This window comes from Bos indicus x Bos taurus, chromosome 26 (genome assembly GCF_003369695.1).
Source record: "Bos indicus x Bos taurus breed Angus x Brahman F1 hybrid chromosome 26, Bos_hybrid_MaternalHap_v2.0, whole genome shotgun sequence".
NCBI lineage: Eukaryota > Metazoa > Chordata > Mammalia > Artiodactyla > Bovidae > Bos > Bos indicus x Bos taurus.
This window is the reverse complement of record NC_040101.1, coordinates 44,173,439-44,197,254: the sequence shown is the minus strand read 5'-3', so window position 1 is coordinate 44,197,254 and position 23,816 is coordinate 44,173,439. Positions and strand designations below refer to the sequence as shown.

Genomic DNA, 23,816 nt, shown 5'->3' with positions numbered 1-23,816 from the left:
TTCCCTGGTGGTCCAGTGGTTAAGAATCTGCCTACCAATGCACGGGACATGGTTCTATCCCTGATCCAAGAAGATCCCATATGCTGCAAGGCAGCTAAGCCCCAGCGCCAAAACTGCTGAGCCTGTGTACCGTAGAGGCCCTGCTCTGCAGCAAGAAAAGCCACCGCAATGAGAAGCCTGTGCCCTCCAACTAGAGAATGTCCCACCTGCAGTGTGTAAGTTCCTGCTCACCATAACTAGAGATAGCCTATGCACAGCGATAAAGACCCAGTGCAGCCACACACACACACACACACACACAACGTGTTACTGAAATGCTAGAGACATAAAAAATGGTTCACTTACAGAATAAACCACTTTTTGCTTCTATGATAAATATGAGAAAAATCTATCTCCTATAGTTCATATACGTGAAAAAATAAGCATCTCAAAGAGCAAGAATAAAAGTTTAAAAGTTGTAGTTTCCATAGTTTTTCTTTGTATTCGTGTGCTGTGCTGTGTGCTTATTCGCTCAATCATGTCTGGCTCTTTGCAACCCCATGGACTGTAGCCTGCCAGGTAGCTCCTCTGTCCATGGGGATTCTCCAGGTAAGAATACTGGAATGGGCTGCCATGCCCTCCTCCAGGGGATCTTCCCAACCCAGGGATTGAACTCAGGTCTCCCACATTGCAGGGGGATTCTTTACCATATGAGCCACCAGGGAAGCCCATATACATAGTGAATAATTCTAAATGTTTGCAGACACCAGTTATGAACATTTGCATCTTTAATTATTAAAAAACAAAAACAAAACAATCCGAGGCAGAAAAAGTTATACTATACAGAGATAGCTTTCTAATCTTGATCCGTATACGTAGTCTTTTTACCTAAACTACAAAGTACTTGTGGTTTGGTCCACAAAACTGTAGAAGGGAACTAGTTAGGGAGCTTTAGAGATCTTTAGTCTATCTGAACCACCTTGCCCCACAAATGAGAGAGTTATCTCATTTGGATGTGTTTTTGCTGTGTGTTACTTAAATGAGAACATCAATGAAGAGCATCCTAACTGTTAGTGCCCCCAAAAGTTGGTTCTTTTTTCCTTATTTTCCCTTTTGTTCCATTTCTCTCATTTATTTCAGAAATTCCATGCTTTTGAGTGTAATTATCCCATATCTCAACCAATACTCTTATTGCCATGAAGTGCTTTTTAGAACAAAATCACTTCTAGTTCCAGGTAGATACAAGAGGTGTATATCTTTATAATCCCTTTACTTATCTATATATTAATTTTTCTATAAAACACATGCAAAGTCTTATAATTTAAATTTTTTTCTTTTTCTTTTTTAAATTTTATTTTATTTTTAAAATTTACAATACTGTATTAGTTTTGCCAAATATCGAAATGAATCCGCCACAGGTATACCCGAGTTCCCCATCCTGAACCCTCCTCCCTCCTCCCTCCCCCACCCTCCCTCTGGGTCGTCCCAGTGCACCAGCCCCAAGCATCCAGTACCATGCATCGAACCTGGACTGGTGACTCGTTTCATACATGATATTATACATGTTTCAATGCTATTCTCCCAAATCTACCCACCCTCTCCCTCTCCCACAGAGTCCATAAAACTGATCTATACATCGGTGTCTCTTTTCCTGTCTCATACACAGGGTTATTGTTACCATCTTTCTAAATTCCATATATATGTGTTAGTATTTTAAAAATTATGTATAAAATTTTATTTATTTATTTATTTTTTGTTTTTTATCCCTTGACTTTATTTCACTTTTATTAGTTTAATTATGGATGATTTATTGAGAGTCATAATACAGTTTGTTTGGGTTTTTTTTTAGGAATACAGTTTTTACAATGTAATCAAAGTTGCTTTCTAGGTTCCTTTGCTATTTTTTTTAATTTTATTTTATTTTTAAACTTTACATAATTGTATTAGTTTTGCCAAATATCAAAATGAATCCGCCACAGGTATACATGTGTTCCCCATCCTGAACCCTCCTCCCTCCCCCCTCCCCACACCATCCCCCTGGGTCATCCCAGTGCACTAGCCCCAAGCATCCAGTATCGTGCATTGAACCTGGACTGGCAACTCGTTTCTTACATGATATTTTACATGTTTCAATGTCATTCTCCCAAATCTTCCCACCTTCTCCCTCTCCCACAGAGTCCATAAGACTATTCTATACATCAGTGTCTCTTTTGCTGTCTCGTACACCGGGTTATTGTTACCATCTTCCTTAAAAACTTCTGCACATCAAAGGAAACTATTAGCAAGGTGAAAAGACAGCCTTCAGAATGGGAGAAAATAATAGCAAATGAAGCAACGGACAAACAACTAATCTCAAAAATATACAAGCAACTCCTACAGCTCAACTCCAGAAACATAAATGACCCAATCAAAAAATGGGCCAAAGAACTAAATAGACATTTCTCCAAAGAAGACATACAGATGGCTAACAAACACATGAAAAGATGCTCAACATCACTCATTATCAGAGAAATGCAAATCAAAACCACTATGAGGTACCATTTCACACCAGTCAGAATGGCTGCGATCCAAAAGTCTACAAATAATAAATGCTGGAGAGGGTGTGGAGAAAAGGGAACCCTCTTACACTGCTGGTGGGAATGCAAACTAGTACAGCCACTATGGAGAACAGTGTGGAGATCCCTTAAAAAACTGGAAATAGAACTGCCTTATGATCCAGCAATCCCACTGCTGGGCATACACACTGAGGAAACCAGAAGGGAAAGAGACACGTGTACCCCAATGTTCATCGCAGCACTGTTTATAATAGCCAGGACCTGGAAGCAACCTAGATGTCCATCAGCAGATGAATGGATAAGAAAGCAGTGGTACATATACACAATGGAGTATTACTCAGCCATTAAAAAGAATACATTTGAATCAGTTCTAATGAGGTGGATGAAACTGGAGCCTATTATTCAGAGTGAAGTAAGCCAGAAGGAAAAACATCAATACAGTATACTAATGCATATATATGGAATTTAGAAAGATGGTAACAATAAAATTTTAAAATTAGGAATCAAAATAGAAATTACGTGTTTTAAATGAGACACATAAATTTAAACTCAAAATCCAAAATCTTTTATTCATTGAAGAATGAATACAGAATAAAGCATGAATACAATAATATCAATGTATTCAACCAACATGTTTAATGAAAAACAACTCAAAAACAACAACAAAAAAATGTGTTTATACAGATTCAGCAGGTTTTATAAGCAAAACAATGTTTGTTGTAAAGAAATATGGAAACCAAAGATATGTGGGGGCAGACCCAGCTGGAGAATAGGGTTAAGTAAACATTTTCCTACCTGTGTGATTAATACAATATAAAAATAAGGAGTCAGAGTCCCCAAATCAAAGCAACTCCCTTTTTAAGCAATGTTCAGCACATATTGCTCAAAAACTGGTCCTATTATACCAAAAAAATATTCCCTAATGTAAAAAACAAACAAACAAACAAAAACAATACACTTTTAAGAGGTATATCTGATCATCTAGGGCATATACAAGGAAAGAAACTTCTTCTGAGCTTGGTTTGCCTGCATCCCTTGAGTTATTAGTTAAATTCAGTTGGGTAAGATCTATGACTCCCATGAGTCTGACTGACAACTGAATCTTCTGTGCAACACAGTAATGAATTAGAATCCCATTCACTATATGCCCATGCCCTCCCACAAAACATCTCTGGTGAAACTTATGTTCATGATTCTTTTTCTGGTACTTCTAATTTAATGAACGCCTATGCATGTACTCACATGTACCTCATTCCATGCATTCCATGCATAAATACCATATGTTTACTTGGTTTTAAACTTAATATAAATATCATGCCACCCGTATCCTTCAACTTGTTTCTTTTGATCAGCATTCCATTTGACTTATCCAATTCATCCATGTTAATATATGTGGATATAGTTTATTTCCTGTTTGTATAGTATGCCATTATATGAATATTATATAATTTATTAATTCTTATATATATGTGAGTTTTTCCAGGTTTATGTTGTTATATTTGAGTTTTGCGCTATTAACACTACTCATGAATATTTTTGCATGTCTCGTGGTAGCCATGGGTAAGTGTTTCATTAGGATCACTACTTCACGAATGAAGAACGTGGTTATAAAGTACATGCATCTTCTCTTTCACTAGGTATTAACTAGTCTTGGTTCAAAGAAGTCAAAACAACTTATTAATGCATTTCTACCATCAGTGAATGAAAGTTCATTTTGTACTAAGCTGTCATCAACACTTGTTGCTTTTATTATCCTATGGGCAATTAGTATTTTTTGTGATATATCTGATTATGATTTTTGCTGATTTTTCTATTGAACTGATTGTCATTTTCATTGATTCATAAGACTGTAGTTTATCTTTTTATTGTGTTTATGATGCTTCACACCAAACTTATTAATTTAAATGTGATCATATTTAACCATATTATTCCTTATTGATGATGCTTTAGAATTCTCATTTAAGAAATTCTTCCCTATCCAAACATGATATAGATATTCTCCACATTGTCTTTTGCTTTTTTCTATTTTTCTCTTTTACATTGAGGTCTGGAATTGACTTTTCTGTACACTGCGATCCAGTTTTATGTATTGGAATCTACGTTACCAGTGCTGTCCCAAATCAAGTTTCCATAGATCATGGATTTTTGAGCTCACTATTCCTATTCTGACATATTTACCTAGTTCTTAATAGAATTAAGACTACATTTGCTTCATTACTTCAACCTTACAATGAGTCTTTATATCTACTAAAGTAATTCTCCCCAATATATTCCTAGTCCTTTCAAATGTTTTAGCCATTTTAGTCTTTTGCTAGCGTCTTTAAATAAAATTTGCTTCTTAAACAAATTGAATACTTTCTGTTAATTACATTCTTCAGTGCAGTTCAGTCACTCAGTCGTGTCCGACTCTTTGCAGCCCCACAAACTGCAGCATGCCAGGCCTCCCTGTCTATCACCAACTCCCAGAGTTCACTCAGACTCACATCCATCGAGTCAGTGATGCCATCCAGCCATCTCATCCTCTGTTGTCCCCTTCTCCTCCTGCCCCCGATCCCTCCCAGCACCAGAGTCTTTTCCAATGAGTCAACTCTTCGCATGAGGTGGCCAAAGTACTGGAGTTTCAGCTTTAGCATCATTCCTTCCAAAGAAATCCCAGGGCTGATCTCCTTCACAATGGACTGGTTGGATCTCCTTGCGGTCCAAGGGACTCTCAAGAGTCTTCTCCAACACCATAGTTCAAAAGCATCAATTCTTCGGCGCTCAGCCTTCTTCACAGTCCAACTCTCACATCCATACATGACCACAGGAAAAACCATAGGCTTGACTAGATGGACCTTTGTTGGCAAAGTAATGTCTCTGCTTTTGAATATGCTATCTAGGTTGGTCATAACTTTCCTTCTAAGGAGTAAGCGTCCTTTAATTTTATGTCTGCAGTCACCATCTGTAGTGATTTTGGAGTCCAAAAAAATACAGTCTGACACTGTTTCCACTGTTTCCCCATCTATTTGCCATGAAGTGATGGGACCGGATGCCATGATCTTCATTTTCTGAATGTTGAGCTTGAAGCCAACTTTTTCACTCTCCACTTTCACTTTCATCAAGAGGCTTTTGAGTTCCTCTTCACTTTCTGACATAAGGGTGGTGTCATCTGCATATCTGAGGTTATTGATATTTCTCCCGCCAATCTTGATTCCAGCTTGTGTTTCTTCCAGTTCAGCATTTCTCATGATGTACTCTGCATGTAAGTTAAATAATCAGGGTGACAATATACAGCCTTGACATACTCCTTTTCCTATTTGGAACCAGTCTGTTGTTCCATGTCCAGTTCTAACTGTTGCTTCCTGACCTGCATACAAATTTCTCAAGAGGCAGATCAGGTGTTCTGGTATTCCCATCTCTTTCAGAATTTTCCACAGTTTATTGTGATCCACACAGTCAAAGGCTTTGGTATAGTCAATAAAGCAGAAGTAGATGCTTTTCTGGAACTCTCTTGCTTTTTCCATGATCCAGCGGATGTTGGCAATTTGATCTCTGGTTCCTCTGCCTTTTCTAAAACCAGCTTGCACATCAGGAAGTTCACGGTTCACATATTGCTGAAGCCTGGCTTGGAGAATGTTGAGCATTACATTATTAGCATGTGAGAGGAGTGCATTTGTGTGGTAGTTTGAGCATTCTTTGGCATTGCCTTTCTTTGGGATTGGAATGAAAACTGACCTTTTCCAGTCCTGTGGCCACTGCTGAGTTTTCCAAATTTGCTGGCATATTGAGTGCAGCACTTTCACAGCATCATCTTTCAGGATTTGGAATAGCTCAACTGGAATTCCATCACCTCCACTAGCTTTGTTCGTAGTGATGCTTTCTAAGGCCCACTTGACTTCACATTCCAGGATGTCTGGCTCTAGGTCAGTGATCACACCATCATGATTATCTGGGTCATGAAGATTTTTTTTGTACAGTTCTTCTGTGTATTCTTGCCATCGCTTCTTAACATCTTCTGCTTCTGTTAGGTGTATACCATTTCTATCCTTTATTGTGCCCATCTTTGCATGAAATGTTCCCTTGGTATCTCTAATTTTTTTTAAGAGATCTCTAGTCTCTCCTATTCTGTTGTTTTCCTGTATTTCTTTGCATTGATCACTGAAGAAGGCTTTCTTATCTCTTCTTGCTATTCTTTGGAACTCTGCATTCAGATGCTTATATTTTTTCCTTTTCTCCTTTGCTTTTCGCTTCTCTTCTTTTCACAGCTATTTGTAAGGCCTCCCCAGATAGCCATTTTGCTTTTCTGCATTTCTTTTCCATGGGAATGGTCTTGATCCCTGTCTCCTGTACAATGTCACGAACCTCATTCCATAGTTCATCAGGCACTCTATCTATCAGATCTAGGCCCTTAAATCTATTTCTCACTTCCACTGTATAATCATAAGGGATTTGATTTAGGTCATACCTGAATGGTCTAGTGGTTTTTCCTACTTTCTTCAATTTCAGTCTGAATTTGGCAATAAGGAGTTCATGATCTGAGCCACAGTCAGCTCCTGGTCTTGTTTTTGCTGACTGTATAGAGCTTCTCCCTCTTTGGCTGCAAAGAATATAATCAATCTGATTTCAGTGTTGACCATCTTCATTCAAATGCCTAGTTAAGGGCCTTGTCCATTTTCAAAAACTTGATAGTTTGGTTTTTTAAAATGACTTGGATGTTCTTTACATAGGCTCAATATAAGCACTTTGCCACTGTGATTTGCCAACATTTTCAGTTTTTAATTTATCTCTTCATTCTCATAATGAAAGTGTCTTTCTCAAAAGATGTTTGTAATTTTGATAATGCCAAATTTATCTTTTGTTTGTTTTATGGACTCTGCTTTTGGTATAATGGCTAGGAAATTTTGACCTAGCCAAGCCATAAGAATTTTCTTCTAGAAGTTTTACAGTTGTGCATTTTATTTTTAAATATAGTATTAATCACAGCTATGAACTTTAGATCAAGACTTTTTCCACCTATGGGTAACCAATCATTGAAATATCATTTCCTGAAAAGGCTTCTCTTTTTCCACTCATTGCTTTCAGTATTAAGTGTGACGTTAGCTGTAAATACTTTGTATATATCAATTAGTAATTTGAGGAAGATCTCTGATATTCTGAATTTTCTGAGAGTTTTTATTGTGCATAATGTTACATATGTCAGATGTTTTCATTACATCAACTGACATGACTTTTGTCTTTTGAGTATTAAAATGATAGATATTACCAAATGATTCAGCTTCTTCAAAATTTATAGTAAGGTGTCTAGTTGTAAACAATAGCAGCATTCAGCAATTGCAATGTGGCTACTGCTACTACTAAGAAGCGGAATATTTTAAGTTAGTTAATTTTAATTTAGATAGAGAGTGGAACTAATGACTACTGTGTTAGGTTTTGAAGATATAAAATAGCAAAGGAAAAACTGCTGAACAATGTTGATCTAGCTAAGCTTATATTAATTCTAATAATTTATCTGTCTACATAAAAAACAAAAGAAACTAAAATCATACCATCTGTAACTAATTACTGCCTTACTTCTTCATTTCCAAAAGTTATATCTTTTTCTTGACTTACTTCAGTGGTTGGGATGTTTAGCTCCACACTGAACAGAAATGGGGATAATATGCATCTTTATTTTGCTCTTCATCTAAAATGAAATGCTTCTCATGTTTCACCCTGACACACAAATATATACATAGACACACAAAATTTCTGTAAGAGAGTACTGTCAGTATTGAACAACAATAAGCATTGTGTTAAGCCAATCTGTTTAATCAACATGCTTACACACTTGTTAATTCAAAGCAAAGCCATGTGGTTTTAAATGACATTTAATAAATAAAAATCTTTGATATATTTTTTCTAATGGTAGCATACAAGGTATATTCAATATAATAAAAACAAAATCAAAATGCATCTCAATCATTATTCAAACTCTGAAGTTCTGTCTACAACTCTTACTCAATTTTTGTTCAACTCATTTATGGAGAGAGATTTTTTGATGTAACCCAACTGCAAGGACACATGCATAAAGTTTTATCAGAGATATTTTTCATGTTCAACTGTGAATCCTTGGGTGCTTTATAGTCTGATGGGGTACAAGACATGTATTCATGCAACTGGAATGGATGGATTGAAAGTACAGAGAACTAAGAACTCAGCTTCTTCCTGAGGCATCGTCAGGGATTCAGACTTCACCACAGAATCCTGCCTCATTTCAGAAAACAGTTTGTATAGGTTTAATGGTAGGAAAAAATACATTTCAAAAATTAATTTATGATTATTTCTCTTTGTGCAAATGTACTTTATGAAAAAATAAAAATGGCTTTATACTTAAATAAAGGAACTTCAGTTCATTACAGTTCAGTCGCTCAGTCATGTCCAACTCTTTGTGACCCCATGGAGTGCAGCATGGCAGGCTTCCCTGTCCATCACCAACTCCTAGAGCTTGCTCAAACTCATGTCCATCCAGTCGGTGATGCCATCCAACCATCTCACCCTCTGTCGTCCTCTTCTCCTGCCTTCAATCTTTCCCAGCATCAGGGTCTTTTCCAATGAGTCAGTTCTTAGCATCAGGTGGCCAGAGTATTGGAACTTCATTTTCAGCATCAGTCCTTCCAATGAATATTCAAGACTGGTTTCCTTTAGGATTGACTGGTTGGACCTCCTTGCAGTCCAAGGGACTCTCAAGTGTCTTCTCCAACACCACAGTTCAAAAGCATCGATTCTTTGGTGCTCAGCTTTCTTTATAGTTCAACTCTCACATCTGTACATGACTACTGGAAAAACCATAGCTTTGACTAGATGAAACTTTGGTGGCAAAGAAATGTCTCTGCTTTTTAATATGCTGTCTAGATTGGTCATAGCTTTTCTTCCTAGGACTAAGCATTTTTAATTTCATGGCTGCAATCACCACCTGCAGTTATTTTGGAGCCCAAGAAAACAAAGTCTCTCACCGTTTCCATTTGTTTCCCCATTTATTAGCCATGAAGTGATGGGACCAGATGCCATAACTTTAAGTTTTCTGAATGCTGAGCTTTAAGACAACTTTTTCACTCTCCTCTTTCACTTTCATCAAGAGGCACTTTAGTTCTTCTTTGCTTTCTGCCGTAAGGGTGGTATCATCTGCATATCTGAGGTTATTGATATTTCTCCCGGCAATCTCGATTCCAACTTGTGTTTCATCCAGTCCAGCATTATAAGTTAAACAAGCAGGGTGACAATATACAGCTTTTATGAACTCCTTTCCCGATTTGGAACCAGTCTGTTGTTCCATGTCCAGTTCTAACTATTGCTTCTTGACCTCCAGACAGATTTCTCAAGAGGCAGATCAGGCGGTCTGGTATTCCCATCTCTTTAAGAATTTCCCACAGTTTTTTGTGATCCTCACAGTCCAAGGCTTTGGCATAGGCAATAAAGCAGAAGTAGATGTTTTTCTGGAACTCTCTTGCTTTTTCCATGATCCAGCGGATGTTGGCAATTTGATCTCTTGTTCCACTGCCTTTTCTAAATCCAGCTTGAACATCTGGAAGTTCACAGTTCATGTACTATTGAAGCCTGGCTTGGAGAATTTTGAGCATTACTTTGGTAGCATGTGAGATGAGTGCAACTGTGCAGTAGTTTGAGCATTCCTTGGCATTGCCTTTCTTTGGGATTGGAATGAAAACTGACTTTTCTAGTCCTGTGGCCACTGCTGAGTTTTCCAAATTTGCTGTCATATTGAGTGCAGCACTGTAACAGGATTATCTTTCAGGATTTGGAATAGCTCAACTGGAATTCCATCACCTCCACTAGCTTTGTTCATAGTGATGCTTCCTAAGTCCCACTTGACTTCACATTCCAGGATGTCTGGCTCCAGGTGAGTGATCACACCATTATGGTTAACTGGGTCATGATGATCTTTCTTGTACAGTTCTTCTGTGTGTTTTTGCCACCTCTTCTTAATATCTTCTGCTTCTGTTAATTTCATACTGTTTCTGTCCTTTGTTGTGCCCATCTTTGCATGAAATATTCCCTTGGTATCTCTAATTTTCTTGAAGAGATCTCTTTCTATTCCCATTCTATTATTTTCCTCTATTTCTTTGCACTGAGGCTTTCTTATCTCTTCTTGCTATTCTTTGGAACTCTGCATTCAGATGGATATATCTTTCCTTTTCTCCTTTGCCTTTTGGTGCTCTTCTCTTGTCAGCTATTTGTAAGGCCTCCTCAGACAACCATTTTGCCTTTCTTTTTCTTGGGGATGGTCTTGATCACTGCCTCTTGTACAATGATGTCATGAACCTCCATCCATAGTTCTTCAGGCACTCTGTCTATCAGATCTAATCCCTTGAATCTGTCACTTCCACTGTATAATTATAAGGGATTTGATTTAGGTCATACCTGAATGGTCTAGTAGTTTTCCCTATTTTCTTTAAGACTGAATTTGGAAATCAGGAATTTATGAGCTGTGTCACAGCTCCTGGTCTTGTTTTTGCTGACTGTATAGAACTTCTCCATCTTTGGCTGCAAAGAATAAAATCAATCTGATTTCGGTGTTGGCCATCTGTTGATGTCCATGTGGAGAGTCTTCTCTTGTGTTGTTGGAAGAGGGTGTTTGCTTTGACCAGTGTGTTCTCTTGGCAAAACTCTGTTAGCCTTTGACCTGCTTCATTTTGTACTCCAAGGCCAAATTTGCCTGTTACTCCAGGTATCTCTTGACTGTTGCATTCCAGTCCTCTATAATGAAAATGACACCTTTTTGAGGGTGTTAGTTCTAGAAAGTCTTGTAGATCAACTTGAACAAGTTGGAAATGAACTTGAAGAAAGGGAAATCCATTTGTAGTTGTATGGCCTGTGTTTGCATCTATGTCTGTTTCATAACATTTTCTAAGGAAAAGCCAGTTTGGTGGTAACAAGGAAAATATCTTTGCCATGTTATCCTTTATAAATTTTTAAATGTCAAAGCAAGTTGACTAAAACAAAACATACAGGTTTAGAAATTTTCAATTCTACAACTTATTTACCTGCTCCTGAACCTACTCTCATTAGTCTTCTCATTCTCTATTCCTTCCCATTGGGACTTATGTGTGTTCACCTTCTACTTCTTAAAACTTAATATAATGATTTTAATATAGTAATATTAGAATGCACATAATTAACATACTAATCAAGCATATATTATTATGTAATTAATAATCATGGAAGCTAAGTTGCATGACCTGAAAAACAAGGTTAGGGAAAAAAAGGTATGCCTGGTTTTAAAAAGATCTTGGATGTGTCAAAAAATTCCAGTATATTCTCACTACGTCTCTTCCAGAACCCCTACAGTACTCTGAAATATAACCAAGGGGGTGAGTTCCTGTGGTGTGATTTTCATGCTATTTCTATACATACATATTACAAAACTCAAAAGATAGCACCACTTGTCTTCAGCTGAAACTTCTTTCAAACAACCTCTTTGAGGCAGTGCTGGAATCTGCATTAAGACAGTAGTCACAAAAGTCTGTCAGAAACTTATCTTCAGGATAAGCGTATCATTTCAAGATAGCAAAGAATTCGAAATATAAGGGCTTTACTGGTGGCTCAGACAGTAAAGAATCTGCCTGTAATGCATGAGACCCGGGTTCCTTCCCTGAGTAGGGAAGACTTCCTGGAGAAGGAAATGGCAACCCATTCTATTACTGTTACCTGGAGAATTCCATGGACCAAGGAGCCTGGTGGGCTCTAGTTCATGGAGTTGGAAAGAGTCAGATACAACTGAAAGACTAACACACACATACACACACACAGAGAGAGAAATATAATATGGAAAAAAATCCAGGATTTTGATTTCTGTAGACATATCAGTGACTTCTAGCATCATGATTATTATACTATAGCCACCAAAGCTTACCTTTCCTTTACTGATGATAAAGAAGGTGTCCCCTCTTGCACCTTGCCTGATGATATATTCCCCATTTTCATAGTGGGTCTAAAAAACAGAAACAGTAACAGAAAAATAAATTAAGAAAGAAGTAATTCACTTAACAGCTCAACTTCTTCAAATACTATTAGCTCCTAAGGGAGGAATTCATCCTTATGGAGTTTTACCCAAGGCTAGAATCCATCATTATTTAAGAATGATTAATAGTCAATGAATACAATGATTACAAAGAAATCATTTCTATCCTGCTCATCTTAAAAACTATTTCTTTAGTGCCATTTTTCTGCGTGATTATATCTTCAAATTCATCATAATAGTTTGACGAAAATATTTGTCTCCCATCATCTGAGCATGAAATAAAACAGCAGAACTGATCATTAAACATGTCTTTTTGTATTATTTTATCTGTCATTTCCATTTGGCTTTAGTATTTTTGTGATGATAGCCTTTTTTTCTTTTTTCCCTTCTGAGAAAGCCCTGTGGTATCTAGCATTTTTAAAGACCTTCGTTTTGAAACGAGGTTGATTTTTGGTGGCGGTTATATGGCACTCGTCACTTTTTAAGGCACTGCTTCAGGCTTTAATGTCCTGCTTCAGCAATTTAGATTTGGCCATGTCAAACAGAATGTGTTTATTTTATGTACTGAATCCTGGTCTAGCATCTGTGAGCTTGTAAACCACCAAACCAGGAGCAAAGTAAGACTGCAAGAGGATTAGCACAGTCAGTGTGCCAGAATTCTGATTCGCACACAGTTACTAGGTCGAGTCCCTGAGTGAAGACTGGTCCTGCAATAAACAAAAGTAATTACTATAAGCAGAGGTGGGAGAAAGTGTATTGCTGGGTCAGGAGGTATAACAGAAAACTGCAAACTGCACCATCTGGCCCTGTCTTTCTCTGAAGCTTAGCAAGGGAGGCATATTTGGGGAAAGAAAATGTTACTTTGTGTACTCCTTAGGAAACAGATTTCACAGTTTGCATGTAATGCACACCAGGCCAATGGCTGTGATTTGTCCTGATACTTCAACACTGTTTCTTAATATTTTATTCACCCTTAAAATTACCTTTCATGAATACTAGCTATTAAGAATAGCCATGGTTTTCATTGTACATCAAGAAAATTAACGTACCACCTGTTAATTGTTTTTTAACTCATGTATTTCCCTAATAACAAGTTCTCTAAGTAAAAAAAATTCCTCCTTATTTCTTTTCCCCAATCTCAACCATTAGACGGTATACACAGTCTGGTATCTTTCAAGACTTTTTCCTATGCTTTTAAACGTATATCAAAGTGCATATAAATATTTATTTCTAAATAAAAATAAGATCATATAATACATATTCTTCAACTGACTTATTTTATTTAACAAAATATCTGTGTTCCATTTGTAAATCTTGTTGCTTAGAAAGCAACAGAGGAAATCTCTTTGCAATGAGTGGATTTGAAAAGCAAAATCACAATAGTCTATTTTCATGTATTCATTCAAGAAACATTTCTGAATGACTTGGAGTCAGGCCTGGTAATCGTCACTGACGATACAAAGATGAATAAGACAAAAACCGCATGCAGTTCCATCGGAGAGCCTGCCTTGATGTGGTGATGTTGTGTAGCACACGGTCCACTACAGTAGCCAGTAGCCACACGTGGCGACAGAGACTGAAATGCTGCCAGTGTGACTCAGAAACTAAAATTTAACATATTTACATTAATTTAAATGTAGATACTCACACATAGGGATATAGGTGGGGAAAGTGTCAGACTTCATTTTTTGGGGCTCCAAAATCACTGCAGATGATGACTGAAGCCATGAAATTAAAAGACACTTACTTCTTGGAAGAAAAGTTATGACCAAACTAAATAGCATGTTGAAAAGCAGAGACATGCATGTTGAAAAGCAGAGGTGAGGGAAAAGCCTACAGCTATTACTCATTCATGTCTTTTTTCCTCAGATCTTTTTATGTAAAATGTTGATATTTTGTTCATTATTATTATTATTATTATTTTGCATTCTGACTTTCTGAGATATTGCATTAAAACATTATCTTGAAAATCTGAAAAAAAAAAGAAAAAAGAAAAGCAGAGACATTACTTTTCCAACAAAGGTCCGTCTAGTCAAGGCTATGGTTTTTCCAGTGGTCATGTATGAAGAAAGCTGAGTGCCGAAGAATTGATGCTTTTGAACTGTGGTGTTGGAGAAGACTCTTGAGAGTCCCTTGGACTGCAAGGAGATCCAACCAGTCCATTCTGAAGGAGATCAGCCCTGGGATTTCTTTGGAAGGAATGATGCTAAAGCTGAAACTCCAGTACTTTGGCCACCTCATGCGAAGAGTTGACTCATTGGAAAAGACTCTGATGCTGGGAGGGATTGGGGGCAGGAGGAGAAGGGGATGACAGAGGATGAGATGGCTGGATGGCATCACTGACTCTATGGACGTGAGTCTGACTGAACTCTGGGAGTTGGTGATGGACAGGGAGGCCTGGCGTGCTGCGATTCATGGGGTCGCAAAGAGTCGGACACGACTGAGCGACTGAACTGAACTGAACTGACTCACACGTGGCTAGTAGCCACCACCTGTATAGCACAGGTAGTAGAAAAAAACTGACAAGGGAAGGGTTATGATCTATAGCGATAGGGCAGGGGTACGGGTGGAACACCTTCCATACCCATAATGTTTCTTTCTTTTGAATACAGCTCAATTAGTAAAACTCAGGACCGCTTTCTGCCCTTTTCCTCACTCTGTACCAGAGGAGATGGGGTCATTTATCTGACTGATAAATTTGGAAATAATCTGTATGCTCATCTCAGCCTCTCATCACTTTCAGGTGGGTGGGTGCCCCCCCACAGGGGGCTGGCACTCCACTTCTCCAGGGCAAGAATCTTCTCCACTGCACAGTGAGCTTGCCCCTGTCTGGGCTTCTGTGACAGGACAAGTAAGTCTGCTCAAACAGAGTTCCAGTTGGGAAGCATATTTATCTCTCATTCCTAAGCTACATTCTAGCCTAGAGCTTATTAGTGATACTAATAATATTTCCTCTGGAGAAGGAAATGGAAACCCACTCCAGATTCTTGCCTGGAAAATCCCATGGACAGAGGAGCCTGGCGTGCAATAGTCCATGAGGTCTCAGAGAGTTGAACACAACTGAGAAATTGAGCGCATCGTTTAGTCCATAGTTTAGTGATATTTAGTCCATAGTCCACAGTTGCAATGGCACCCCACTCCAGCACTCTTGCCTGGAAAATCCCATGGACGGAGGAGCCTGGTAGGCTGCAGTCCATGGGGTCGCTAGGAGTCAGACACGGCTGAGCGACTTCGCTTTCACTTTTCACTTTCATGCATTGGAGAAGGAAATGGCAACCCACTCCAGTGTTCTTGCCTGGAGAATCCCAGGGACGGGGGAGCCTGGTGGGCTGCTGTCTCTGGGGTCGCACAGAGTCGGACACGACTGAAGCGACTTAGCAGCAGCAGCTGCAGTTGAGAACGAATGCTTCAAATCTTGTTTTTTAGACCCAAAAGAGCAATTTATTATTTACTAAATGTTAGTAAGATTATTCTCTGGTCTCCCATGGTGTCGGTGGGGCTACCGGCAAGGTGTAATGCCTCCTGCTTATGAGCATTTAATGCCAGTTGCTGGCTGGAGGCACAGCTAGGACTGTCAGCCTCTGTTTTCCCCCACATGAGCCTCTCTACGTGGCTGCCCAGTCTTCTCCATAGCATGGTAGTTGGCCCCTGGGAGTGGGCCAACTTCTTACATGGCAGCCCGCTTCCTGTGATGCAAAGCAGAAGATGTCAAGCTTTCCCAAGGCCCCAGTCCCCTACCATATATGCTGCCTTCAATGAGTTCAAGCAGGTCCCAGGCCGATCCAGGCACAAGGGGAAGGGACCGCACAAAGGTGTGATCCCCAGTAGATATGGTCCATCAGGAGCTTCCAAAACACAGTCTGGCACACACCTCAAACTTCAAGTGTACTGAACTGAGTCCCTGGCATCCTTTTTCTAGTCCTGCTTCTCCCAAACCCAATGCCAACTTCAATCTTTCTGGGTGCTTGGGCCAAACACCTTGGAGTCATCTTTAACTCTTCTATCTCACAGGCCACGATTGCTCTGTCAACAGACTTGACTGATCTACCTTCCAAAAATGCCCAGAATTCAATCATGCCTCATATCTGTGACTATGACTGCCATCTTTTCTTACCCAACCCATGCAGTCATCTCCTAGCCGGGATCTCTGCTCTGGCCAGGCCCCTTCAGTCCCTTCCCCACATAGCAGCCAAGTAATCCCATCAACAATCTGTGCCTGCCTCTCTGTTCACACCCCTGTAGGGCCCTTCTACACATGTACAGTGTCCTACAGAAACTACAATGCACTAATAGTTCCTGTTTGTTTGCTTTTTTCTTTTATTGCTTCACTAACCTCACCTCGCACCTCCCCCTCTCGTTATGTCTGTTCTGTTCACACCACCTTCCTTGATGTTCCTTGAACACCCAGGGGTAGGCCCATCTTAGGCCCTTTGCACAGGCTTTTCTCTCTGCCTGGAAGGTCCCTCCATCCCAGGTATCTCATGACTCTTTCATATCTTTGCCCTAATGTCGCCTTCTTGATGAGATCTTTCTCAAACTTCCCTTTAAATCTGTTTGTCTTCTCTGTACTTGTAACTCTTCTTAATTTTCTATGTAGCACTGACCACCTACATCTGTCAGAGTTCTGGCAGAAGAAACTGCCCCTTGGGAGAGGGAGGTGATCAAAGAAGGATGAATGTTGGGAGAGAGGAATGGATTAGGGGATCAAAGAGGGCTGGTGGTAAATGGCCAGGGAGCAGGATTACTGGATCCTGCTGAGAGCTGAAGCCATGGGACAGATAAGCTCAACAGGAGCAGGAGCTGTAGCTTCTGATAAGGAACTGCTGCTGCTGCTGCTAAGTCGCTTCAGTCATGTCTGACTCTGTGTGACCCCATAGACGGCAGACCACCAGGCTCGCCCATCCCTGGGATTCTCCAGGCAAGAATACTGGAGTGGGTCTGATAAGGAACATCCACTGCCAAACCCCTGCTTGGTTTGGGGAGAACTGAGGGATAAATACCCTGACTTCTCTCTTCTCTACCTTCTAGTCTCCTGATGAAGTTCTCCTTGGCTGAACTCAGCTGGAAGTCGTGAGACAATGGAGTCAATGGAGCCCTTCTATTCAGTGAGAAGGGCCAGGAAGAATGACAAGTTTCAGGTTCATGTTTAACATGTCATTCAGCCATTTATCAATGTTTTCCTCCACCAGAAGGAAGGAACTCTATGAGGGATTTTTATGTTGCTCCCTCTTGTGTCCCTTGCCACTTGAAGAATGCCTAGGTGTTCACTAAATATTTGTCAAATGAACAGTTTACATTATAAGAATACTTCGTCTATCATATAACAAGAAGTCTGAAAATTGAGCAGTTCCAAGGCTGGTCAATTTGTTGGCTCAAAAAGTACTGTGAAAGACCAGGTTCTTTCTCTGTTTCATTTGACTTGTCCTCACTGGAGGGGTCCTTATGGTTCCAGGATGACTGCCACTGCTCCAGTCATCACAGCTGGGTCAGGCGCAGAAAAGGTGAGTTTCTCATCACCACTAGGCTAGGCTAGGCTAAGGTGCTTCAGTTGTGTCCAACTCTGTGCGACCCCATAGACGGCAGCCCACCAGGCTCCCCCGTCCCTGGGATTCTCCAGGCAAGAGCACTGGAGTGGGTTGCCATTTCCTTCTCCAATGCATGAAAGTGAAAAGTGAAAAGTGAAAGTGCAGTCGTTCGGTCGTATCTGACACCTAGTGACCTCATGGACCGCAGCCTACCAGGCTCCTCCGTCCATGGGATTTTCCAGGCAAGAGCACTGGAGTGGGGTGCCACTGCCTTCTCCGCATCTTACCACTACAAAAAGTCTCAGAGCCTCCTAGTGATCATGTCCTTATGTCACCTCTGAGTTGCATACTTGTTCTTAAATGAATATCTGGTGAGATTAAATAACAATTCCAAATGGTTCTTATTAATCAAGCTAACCCACTAGGGCTGAGAAGAAACCATTTAAATGAAATAAAACTCTGGAAGTGGAAAAATGGAAAGAAGGGATTGTGGAGACACCCAAGAGGGTATTTAATTCATGGAAAAACCCAAACAGACTCTGAAGGGTCAGGGCTGAGATGTAGATGGAATGAAGAGAAGGGGCTAGTAAAGCTGGGATGGTAGGTTGTAAGAATAGATTCAGAGTCCACAGAATCCACTTCAAAGATCCACTGAGCTGTGGTGAAGGACAGGGAGGCACCTGCCCCGAGTGACAGTATGGTGACCGACTGAACTGAACTGAGGGAGACCTGGGTTTGATCCCTGGGTTGGGAAGATCCCCTGGAGAAGGGAATGGCTATCCACTCCAGTATTCTTGCTGGAGAATTCCACGGAGAGAGCCTGGTGGGCTACAGTCCATGGGGCTGCAAAGTCAGACCTGGCTGAGTAACTAAGCACAGCACAATAGATGATCCTCAGTCTCCCAGGTGGCGCTGGTGGTAAAGAATCTGTCTACCAATGGAGCCACAGAAGACTCAGGTTCTATCTCTGGGTCAGGAAGATCCTTGGAAGAGGAAATGACAACCCAGAATACTCCAGTATTCTTGCCAGGATAATTCCATGGACCGAGGAGCCTGATGAGCTACAGTCTACAGGGTTGCTCAGAGTTGGACACAACTCAGCACACATCCATAGACGATCCTAACAGATTTCTGGAGAACGTGCCCCAGTACTTGACCCCCACCTTCTCCCAGAAGCTCTGGCTCTGGTTGAAGCTGGAGTTGAGAGCCAATCAAGAGCTATGGCAAAACGTGACTTCCTCCTTATCTTTGGAGCCATGGCTCATCTCATGGACACTTCACAATAACTGTAGAAGGGGTTATGGTTAAAACTCCTATCGTTTTAGCAAAGCTAAAGAAAATATAGCCTAAGTAACTGTTTCAAGGTCACACCCCTGACAAGAAGTGGAGGGGGACCTTTTCTTTTCACATTTCATGAAAACCTGTAGAGGAGATGGAGGGAAGGTTAGGCCATGCCCTGACCCCATCCATCTCCCTGTCTGTTGCCAGGCAGTTTGGTGTGGGCAATGACCAGGCCCTATTATGTTGCAAAGAAGAGAGGCATCTAAGTCACAAATTGATACACATTGATCTATTGATACACAAATACATCCTTCACAACCTCCTAGTAGAAAGTGATAGAAATTCAACCACGACTGGTAAGTGAGAAGGTACTGAGTCACAAAACAGCATAGTCCAAAGTTAGTGATGTCTGAAGTGGCTGATTCCAGGGGTTAAATCATGGTGCCAGCTGTCCTCTCCTCACAGCTCTGTGTGACCCACGTTAGCTTCTCATGAGGCTCTAGGGCATGCCAAGATCACAGTGGGCTTCCCTCATGTTCCAGACAGCTGGCTCTTTCATAATTCTAATTCTTTTATCCCAGAGAGCAGAAAGTTTGGCAGGGATATCCATAATGTTTTTATTTAACTCATGGATATTATCTAATCACTTTCATATGGTTTTATAACTCCAAACTCACAATTGCTGTATCAATTCTTCTAGGTTACCTGCATAGGCATGCATTGCTCATATTTCTATGCTGCATAAGCTCATAAAATTCAAAGGTCCAGAAAAGAGCCTCTGAGACAGTGGCCAAAGGCAGTCCAAGTTTGGGAAAGATGACATCAATGGTGTCATAATACCAGGACTCTAATGGCCATGTTATCCTGAATCATTCAATTGTGCCTGAGGGGAAGATGATCACGCATGCTGATTCTTCAAGAGTCTCTCTAATTATGTTCATCAAATGCCAGCAATTTCACTGTTTTTTGAAGGTCACTTTGCCATTTTCTTATTTCAAATTAAATCAAAAAAATATACAGAATTTAGAAAGGGAAGTTCAGTTCAGTTCAGTTCAGTCGCTCAGTTGTGTCTGACTCTTTGCGACCCCATGAATCACAGCACGCCAGGCCTCCCTGTCCATCACCAACTCCCGGAGTTCACCCAGACTCACATCCATAGAGTCAGTGATGCCATCCAGCCATCTCATCCTCTGTCCTCCCCTTCTCCCCCTGCCCCCAATACCCCCTAGCATCAGAGTCTTTTCCAATGAGTCAACTCTTCGCATGAGGCGGCCAAAGTACTGAAATTTCCAGCTTTAGCATCATTCCTTCCAAAGAAATCCCAGGGCTGATCTCCTTCAGAATGGACTGGTTGGATCTCCTTGCAGTCCAAGGGACTCTCAAAAGCCTTCTCCAACACCACAGTTCAAAAGCATCAATTCTTCGACACTCGGCCAAAGTACTGAAGTTTCCAGCTTTAGCATCATTCCTTCCAAAGAAATCCCAGGGCTGATCTCCTTCAGAATGGACTGGTTGGATCTCCTTGCAGTCCAAGGGACTCTCAAAAGCCTTCTCCAACACCACAGTTCAAAAGCATCAATTCTTCGACACTCAGCCTGCTTCACAGTCCAACTCTCACATCCATACATGACCACAGGAAAAACCATAGCCTTGACTAGACAGACCTTTGTTGACAAAGTAATGTCTCTGCTTTTCAATATGCTATCTAGGTTGGTCATAACTTTCCTTCCAAGGAGTAAGTGTCTTTTAATTTCATGGCTGCAATCACCATCTGCAGTGATTTTGGAGCCCCAAAAAATAAAGTCTGACACTGTTTCCCCATCTATTTGCCAAGAAGTGATGGGACCGGATGCCATGATCATCTTCTGAATGTTGAGCTTTAAGCCAACTTTTTCACTCTCCACTTTCACTTTCATCAAGAGGCTTTTGAGTTCCTCTTCACTTTCTGTCATAAGGGTGGTGTCATCTGCATATCTGAGGTTATTGATATTTCTCCCGGCAATCTTGATTCCAGCTTGTGTTTCTTCCAGTCCAGCATTTCTCATGATGTACTCTGCATATAAGTTAAATAAGCAGGGTGACAATATACAGCCTTGACATACTCCTTTTCCTATTTGGAACCAGTCTGTTGTTCCATGTCCAGTTCTAACTGTTGCTTCCTGACCTATATATAGGTTTCTCAAGAGGCAGGTCAGGTGTTCTGGTATTCCCATCTCCTTCAGAATTTTCCACAGTTTATTGTGACCCACACAGTCAAAGGCTTTGGCATAGTCAATAAAGCAGAAACAAATGTTTTTCTGGAAGTCTCTTGCTTTTTCCATGATCCAGCGGATGTTGGCAATTTGATCTCTGGTTCCTCTGCCTTTTCTAAAACCAGCTTGCACATCAGAAAGTTCACGGTTCACATATTGCTGAAGCCTGGTTTGGAGAATTTTGAGCATTACTTTACTAGCGTGTGAGATGAGTGCAATTGTGCGGTAGTTTGAGCATTCTTTGGCATTGCCTTTCTTTGGGATTGGAATGAAAACTGACCTTTTCCATCCTGTGGCCACTGCTGAGTTTTCCAGATTTGCTGGCATATTGAGTGCAGCACTTTCACAGCATCATCTTTCAGAAAGGGAAGGAATCCTAGCAATTAGGCAGATTCTTTTATGGGTTTCCATAGTTATGAGGATAAAAGCCAAAGTCCTTAACATAGCCTGTAAGATCATCTATAGTCTGCTCCATGCCATCCTTCTCAGCCTCTTCTCCTTCTCCCCAACTCTTCCGCCCAGCCCTGCTGGCCCTCGTCGGTCCCTTTGTCAACTGTGTCACATCCCTTCCTACCATCAGGAGTAAGCCTGCCATTGCTGTGCACCCACTGCTTCTTGCCTAATTCTTTTTCAGACCTTAGCTTTACCTGACCTGGCATATCCTTCTCCTCTACATCTACACCCACACCCACACCCACATACACAAAATCAGGTCTCCTTCATTGCCCTTTTCTGAGTTTATAGTTATTTATCTACTTATATTTTTGTGATGTTTTCTACCAGATTTTAAGTTCTACTGAAGGCAAGGACTGTGGTTGGTTTTGTTCATTCTAATATCTTCAGAGCTTAACATAGAGCTTGGAACATAATAAGGACTCAAAAAGAATGAGATTGGGTCATTTGTAGAGATGTGGATGGACTTAGACTCTGTCATACAGAGTCAAGTAAGTCAGGAAGATAAAGACAAATATTGTATACTAGCACAGATATGTGGAATCTAGAAAAGCAAGACAGATGAACCTATTTGCAGGGCAGGAATAGAGATGCAGATATAGAAAAGGGCCATGTGGGCACGGGAGTATGGGGAGGGTGGGATGAACTGGGAAATTAGGTTTGACATGAATATACTACCACGTGTAAATAGATAGTGGGAACCTGGTATATAGCACAGGAAGCTCAGCTCGGTGTCTGTGGTAATCTAGATGGGTGGGATGGAGGGAGGGTGGAGGAAGGGGAGGGGATCTAAATATACATATAGCTGATTCACGCTGTTGTATAGCAGAAACTAACACAACAATGTAAAGCAATTAAACCCCAGCAAAAAAACAAAACAAAACAAAAAACCTAATTGGATGAATGAACCTTAATCTCCATCTTCCTAGCACGACACATGGTCAAATCCAACAAAAGGCCTCCACCTCCAACAGCGGTGCTGAGACCAGCTGTCTTGCACTATCTCCCCTGTTAACTCCCCAGTCCAGGCCAAAACTCACATCCTGTGTTTTGTCAGTCCTCCCATCTGGCCTTCCTGCTCTGGCTATTGCCCATCCATCCTATTCCACACCATTCCATCTAGTCTTCTCTTGACGACCAAAATGACCTTTCAAATAGCAAATCAACTGAAATCACTTTCCTGTCAAAAACTTCCAATGGCTCCCTGCTACAATCAGCATCCTTAGCAAATTACTACACTCTGTAAAGTTCTCTGTATTGTGGCCCCTACCTCTCCATCCTCATCCCCTCCCACTCACCCTTGTTCATTGTTTCAGAAATGCTGGCTCTCTCTCTGTGCTTTCTCTCTGTGCTTTCTCTCTGTGCTTATCAGATTGGACCCATCCTCAGAAGTCTACATCAGTATACTCCATCTAGAATATTCCCCCTCAGGGTGTTGGTCATTATCTTATTCTCATCAGCGAGGTCTCAATAAGGCCTTTCCTTACCACTCTTATAATGTGCCCTCTACAGGAATGAAGATTCCTGTTCTATCCTATGTATGTCCTTCTTTTACACTTTTTATTTTAGAAAGTTCTCTAAAGTTGTGATATTGTGCTTTGCTGCAATGAAAAGGCCACTGGACACTTCAGTGATTACTTGATGTAAACCACAGCTACAAACCACAGCACAATGGAGCCTCTGCTGAGAAAGTCTTCTATCACAACCTTCATGATTTGAAACTTTTCTTATTTGCTGGAACCCTCTCCCTCTGTCACCTGCTGCTCAGAGGATTAAG

The 23,816-nt window shown here is 40.6% G+C and overlaps 1 protein-coding gene across 3 annotated transcripts in view; it reads right to left on the bottom strand.

The window, feature by feature from the left end:
- Nucleotides 1-23,816, bottom strand: part of PRKG1 (protein kinase cGMP-dependent 1) — a 1,417,535-nt gene that overhangs the window by 241,577 nt on the left and 1,152,142 nt on the right. For all 3 annotated transcript variants that reach the window (XM_027529231.1, XM_027529230.1, XM_027529232.1), the window contains one exon: nucleotides 12,421-12,498. In XM_027529231.1, the coding sequence (XP_027385032.1) occupies nucleotides 12,421-12,498 (78 nt within the window). The remainder of the gene's footprint in view (nucleotides 1-12,420; nucleotides 12,499-23,816) is intronic.